We start from the raw sequence: 6,470 nt of genomic DNA, 5'->3' as shown, positions 1-6,470 counted from the left end.
GGTGCCATCCAACCTGGCCTTGAACATTTCCAGGTTTTCTGGGCAACCTTTTTCTACACTGCATCACTTTCTGAGTGAAGAATTTCTTCCTAACTCAAGCCAAAATCTCTCACCTTTTAGCTTAAAACTACTGCCTTTTTTCCTATCACTACACTCCTGATAAAGATCCCCTCCTCAACTTTCCTGTAGGTCGCCTTTAAGTTCCAGAAGACTATAAGATCCAGGTTAAAAAAATAGCTCTCCCATCCTGTCTTCATAGAAGAAGTGCTACAGCCTGCTGATCAGCTTTATGACCTTCCTCTGGACATACTCTCATTCCTGAATAGGAATGAGAATTTCCCCAGCATTAAAATGAATAGCGAACTATGTAATAGTTGTGAATGCCCTATGCCTGGAGGCATTCAAGGCCACATTGGGCAGGGCCCTGGGCAGCCTGGTCTAGTATTAAACAGGAAGGTTGGTGGCCCTGCATGTGGCCAGGGGGTTGGAGATTCATGATCCTTGAGGTATCTTCCAACTCTGGCCATTTTCTGTGATTCTGAAATAGGACATGCCATACTTTGTTTTTTATAATAAAGGATAATTTTCACTAAAAATAAGAAGTAGCAGGTATCTCACCTCAAGATTATGAAAAAAGACCTGCTGTTGTTCAGGTAGTCACATGTGCTACTCTCCCAAGAATTCAGGCACTTCTGGTCATATGGTCTGTTATGGCTGGCTAGTACAACTAGTCTCCATGTATAGTTTACCTCAGAAAAACTGCAGAAACAAGCACCTTTCACTACAGAGTGAGGATGCAACATGTCATTTCTGTCATGGGGATCAATCTATCATAGCCTATGTTACTACTGGAAGGAGTAGCCACTCCTACCATTTTAGAGATAGAAGCATTTCACAGTGAAAGTGACCTACAAAGATGCTACCATTACTTATAGCATGATTCCCTGTGTGTTTTCATTCTACTTTGTAACTGGTCACCATTTTTAATGCTGACATACCCATGAATTCATAGATCTCCCTCCGACTGGCTGAAATCTTCCTTTGGAACCAGAAGTGCTTGAGTACAAAAATAGTATACGTATTACATCTACAAGATATAAGGAAATGTATATATAAATATATTTTCAAAAATGTATATTTTTTATATATCAATACATTATTTTATATTGATATTTATATATGTGTATGTGAGTCACTCTAAAAGTAATGCCTCCTATTTATTTCCGTGGAAATGAAGACTGATACAAAGATCACTATTTGACAGAGCAAATTCTCAACTACGAAGTACTATTTTTCAACATAGTCACCGCCATTAGCTATGCATTTTCACCAGCAATGAACAAGAGCTTGTATGCCGCACTTGTAAAAAACTGCACCAGCAGACCTGCTGTCACTGTGGCTACTGCTGAAATGCATCATCTACCACCTCACTGGGCTCACATATACTGTTTGGTCTCTGTAAACATTCAGTAAGATTCAATGAATGTCAGTGGGTGCCATTTTTTCTGCATGGAGGAATTCATACACAACATTGCTTCATATGAACTTTCATGTCAGATGTTATTTTGTCAGATTGTTCCTCTGCTGCACAACAACAAAATTTAAGGAAATATTGGTGGAAAGGTTCAATCTCTACTGCCGTAACACCAGCACCTGTCTCTGGCCTTGTGGGCCATCATAGTAAAATAGGAGGCATTACTTTTGGAGCAGCCTTCATGCACTTACAATCAAATAGAAATTAAATACTTATATCTGTAAAAGTATAGATATAAAATCGGCCAAAAAATCTATACAAGCTAACAAAATAGATAATTTCAGTTTAAATCTGAATAGAAAGTAATTACACAAATATAAATGGCAAGTTTGAGGTCTATCACTTTAGAAGTCTGGTGTGGGGGGCATAAAAAAGATGCTTCTGGTGTTTGGAGGGTGAAAAGGACAGGCACAGATATGCATTCCAGAAGGCCATGGATGTCTTCTAGGAAGCCCACCAAAGGTACAAACTTTGTCACATGCAGAGACTGGTCTAGTCAACCGAACTGGCATCTGGGCTCAGATTATCCAACAGGATTACTATCCAGAATTACTGGGGCAAAATGGGGGATTTTCAGTGCTGCAACACACAGGTTACACTGTCTGGAAAAAAAAAAAAAAAAAAAAAAAGGAAAGAAGAAAAGGAAAATCAGAACATGCGCACATGAAGCGCACATGCATAGGAACAATAACAAAAAAACCAGCAACTGTAAGACCTCAAAAAATGTGCATGAACCAGATCTGGGAAATGGGCACATGAACATACTGGATTTCAAGCTGTAACCTAGAGAGATGGGATGCAGTGGGAAAGCTCCCTTTGACTACAACGTGGGGTTCTTGCAGCTAGCTACCTGTAAGAACATTACATTGTGCAAACTCATGGTGTATGTTATCCTTATGTCAGAGACATTACAAAACATTTCAAAAATGCACTAGCTGATTGACTGAGGAGGGAGAAATGTGCTGTGTCGTGCTTGTATTCCTGAATGTCTGCAGCAGCTGAAGAAAGAAGGGCCATAGATGCGACAGTGATATTCAAACACAAAAAAGGAATGAGTTTGGAGATAGATGACTAGTAGCCAACTTTTTTCATACTCTGTTAAAAAAACATATACTATTAGTGAGGGACAAGATGCTATCCAGAGGGGCCTAGAGAGGTTTGAACAGTGAGCCCAAGTGAACCTTGTGAGATTCAGAAAAAGCAATTGTAAGGTCTTGTACTTGGGTTGAGGCAAACTCCTTTAACAATACAAGCTGGGGAATGAAAATATTCAGTGTAGACCTGCCTGAATAGATCTGGGGGTACTGGTGGATGGGAAGCTAGGCATGAACCAGCAGTGTGCCCTCACAGCTCATAAAATCAACTGTCTCCTGGGCTACATCAAAAGAAGCATGGCCAGCAGATTGAGGGAGGTGATCCTTCCCCTCTACTCTGTGCTGGTGAGACTGCAGCTGTAGTACTGCATCCAGATGTGGAATCCTCAGTACTGGAGGCACCTGAAGTATGCGCAGACTTTTTAGCAGGGTCTGTTGTGATAGAATGAGGGGAAATGGTTTCAAGCTTAAAGAGGGTAGATTTAGGTTGGAGGTAAGGAAAAAGTCTTTTAGAGTGAGAGTGGTGAGGCACTGGAAGAGATTGACCAGAGAAGTGGTTGATGCCTCATCCCTGGAGAATTTCAAGTCAATGCTGGAATAGGGCCTGGGCAAACTGATCAAGCTGAGGATGTCCCTTCTAATTGCACAAGAGTTAGACTGGATGACCTTTACAGGTCCCTTCCAACTCTAAGGATTCTATGATTCTATGATAAAGAGTATGCTCCAGCTGTTCATTATGTCAGAGTTATACTAGCACTACTCCATGAAAATAAATGAATAGACATTGGAGCAGCACCAAATCAGATTTTATGATTTCTTCTGTTTAAATCTATTTATTCTTAGTGTCCTCACTGCTGCTGTTTAACACTGCCACATTTGTTTACTTTTCATTTGAAAGACTTATGAATGACAGAAGATACTGCTGTTCTTTGAATAAGATGTCTTCAATTTCTATATAACTTTTGGTTTTCTTCTGTTAGCATCAATTTGTTACAATTTTTTTTTCGTGATTAGGGAACAAATTTCTGTGAAAGTGGTGGTTTTTGTTTGTTTGTTTGTTTGTTTCATTGGGAAATATGTAATATGTGCAAATCTACATTAATATATATTCTTCCTCTCTTCAAATAGTAGGATCCATTCCATTCTCAAAAAACACTTATGTATGTCTTGGAGAGGGGTAGAGAGACAAGAGTTAAATAGTGATTTTCCAATCATTTGCAAGCTGTGATGTATTTCTTGCTAATTTATCTTTCAATCACTTAAAATGTCAAGGAGTAGAATTTAATTTAGAGAACATCATAAAATTTTCCTAAAGTATTTCTTAAAGAATTACTGCGTTCCTAATGCACCAGATTAACTAATACATTCTGCAAAACACAGAATACTCTCGTATACAAATACTTGTAAACACAGATTAAATGCAAATTACTGTACACAAACGTATATATTTATCTTTTTTGAAATAGTATGTAATGGTGGTAGAATCATACAAATGAATGACAAAATATGATTCATGATATTACAATAGAGTCAACATTTTCCAAGTAGAGATTGGTCCTAATAGTAAGTTTTAGATTCAAAGTAAAAAGTTCATTCCTATGATTGAAAAATCCCAGACTCCTTTTTTTTTTTCCCCCCTCTACTCCCTCCCTCCCCGCCCTACTCCTACTCCCTCCCTCCCCCCCCTTCCAGTTTTTACATGCATTTCTAGGTCAGATTGAAATATATTCATTTGCTTTCGGATAGTTTATTCACCTTGTACCACTAAGTAATTGCTGACTTAGTTTCTCAAACCTGATGAGACATTGTACTTGCAAGCAAAACAAAGAGGCCAAAACAAAAACAAAACAAAAAGTTACTTTGATTGAAAGAAAACATATGTAAGGAAAAAATAAATCAAGCAAAGTAAAAATTCTACCAACGAAACTTTAAAAGAGAAGAAATGTATTTATAAACAGACAGGAAATTGGAGATATTAACATGTAATTACAGAATTGTTTGCATAAACAAGACTAGGCTTACACATTATGATGACGGAAAAGAAGAAATATAATACTAACTATATTTTAATGTCAGTATATTAATGACATATTAATAACATCCCTACAATTAGGGATTGTTATCTAGTTATTATTTTCTAAAAGAGGAATATAACAGAGGCAGAAAAGTTTTTCTGGAGATGAGCAAATGTGAATGTAAGAAAGGACTTACATGTTGAAGTTTGAAAACCTATAAAAACGTACACTCCGCAACCTCTTCGGATTGCCTGTTTCAGTGTCACACTACCTTGCTTGTAGTTTGAATTTCCAAAGACACAATCTCCATCTGTTCCCCTGTTGTATCATCCACATTATTGGGAAGTGCCATCTTGATAACTGCTCTTTAGAGACTATTTTTAGACCACCTCTTATTTTCTTCAGCAGTATAAGCAAAACAAAGTCCTTCACTCATTTTGTAGGATATGATTCTCTAATCCTCTGACCACCTTGGTACACCTTACACTGGACTCCTCTTTCTCCACTGTTGCCTTCCGCCTCGCTAATACAACATCTCCCCCTCCCCATGCCCGAAAAACTTTGCCCCATTACAGCGCGACCGCAAATTAACTACAAATATCATTCGATAATGCCTCACAGATCCTATGATATTCCATACGCTGGCTAAAGGCATCGTCGAGCATCTTTTCAAGGCAGCCGCTAACACATCGTATAAAGCATGGGATTATCATAAGCAGAATCAAAACTACAATCAGCGCCAAGAAAAATCCTTTAGCCACAGGGATTAGCCATGAGCCCCAATTCCCAAAAAGGCCGTGTAGCCAGTCTGACAATGGGTCAGTCTGTATCATTACCTTCCCGGTATGTTTCTTCAGCCATAGTAATCTTTTATGTATAGACTCTGAGTGATCACTCAAATTAAAGCAACACATTCCATCAAAGTCTCGGCATCCGTGACCGTGGGCCAAAAGCAAAAAATCTATGGCAGCCCTATTTTGGACAACCGCCTGCCTTATTCTGTTGACATCTGTCGTGAGTTCTGCCAAAAGGTCTGATGTTTCATTGGCTTGCTTCACCGCCCAGCACACTAACTGCTCGATCTCCTTTAATGCCTGCGCTGTTCTGATAGGGGCCCTTCAGACCCCAGTAGTTGCAACTAGTGGCTGGCGAGGATAGGGAGGGGGGAATTCTTCCCCTTCTATCTTGTTAGAGCTGGTTTCACAAGGCGTTATTGCTGTAGCACAATTCGCACACTCCTGTTGTTTTTTCTCGCTCATCTCAGGCGCGGCCGAGCCGCCAGGGGCCATCTTTTCGGTATTCGGGTACCTGCAATGAGAGCGTCCCGCGCTCCCCAACCCCCGGGTCTGCGTACATTCCTAACACGCTGCAAACCACCCCCGATAGATTCCCTTCTTCTTTTGCAGCCTTAAGAGCACCAAGCACGATGCCCCATGTCTTAAGCTCTGCAGCTTTCTGATCGTTCATTGCGCGTTGACAAAGTGTGGCACTAAAAGAGTCCCATCGATCTGGGATCAAAAGATTGTGTGGGGAAGCTAACTCCCCCTCCTTCTCTAAAAGTGAGAGGACTGCAGAGATATCCTTCTTAGAAGGAACAGTCTTATTACAATATTCCTTCTTCTCAATCGTTTCAGCAAGGCGTGTAACTGCCTTTGGGTTCAAAGGAACCCAGACGGGCCTTTCAGACCTTATTTCCACCGGAAACGCTCTGCAGTCGCTCAAGAGCTCCGCCGCCCCTAACTCTCCCTAATCTTTCCCCAATCCGTAAACGGGCCCCGTCCTCTGTCCGTTAAACACTCCCCTTCACCCTGATGAGATGAGTCGGGT

At 40.2% G+C, this 6,470-nt stretch overlaps 1 protein-coding gene across 1 annotated transcript; it reads right to left on the bottom strand.

Moving 5' to 3' along the window:
* Window positions 1-5,230: 5,230 nt before the first annotated feature.
* LOC146545682 (uncharacterized) lies at window positions 5,231-6,110 on the bottom strand. Its single transcript, XM_085226796.1, has 2 exons — window positions 5,915-6,110; window positions 5,231-5,742 (listed from the first exon to the last, which is right to left on the bottom strand). The coding sequence occupies exons 1-2, from the start codon at window positions 6,108-6,110 to the stop codon at window positions 5,231-5,233; spliced, it is 708 nt and encodes a 235-aa protein (XP_085082922.1).
* Between the last annotated feature and the right edge of the window lie 360 nt (window positions 6,111-6,470).

This window comes from Meleagris gallopavo, chromosome 1 (genome assembly GCF_905368555.1).
Source record: "Meleagris gallopavo chromosome 1, MGAL_WU_HG_1.1, whole genome shotgun sequence".
In the NCBI taxonomy this organism is placed as follows: domain Eukaryota; kingdom Metazoa; phylum Chordata; class Aves; order Galliformes; family Phasianidae; genus Meleagris; species Meleagris gallopavo.
This window is presented reverse-complemented; position numbering and strand designations above follow the sequence as displayed.

Coding starts and splice junctions, on each gene's coding strand:
- LOC146545682 (XM_085226796.1), bottom strand. CDS start 6,110: ATGAACGATCAGAAAGCTGCAGAGCTTAAGACATGGGGCATCGTGCTT. Junction 5,743..5,914: donor AGATGGCCCCTGGCGGCTCG/GCCGCGCCTGAG, acceptor CTATCAGAACAG/CGCAGGCATTAAAGGAGATC.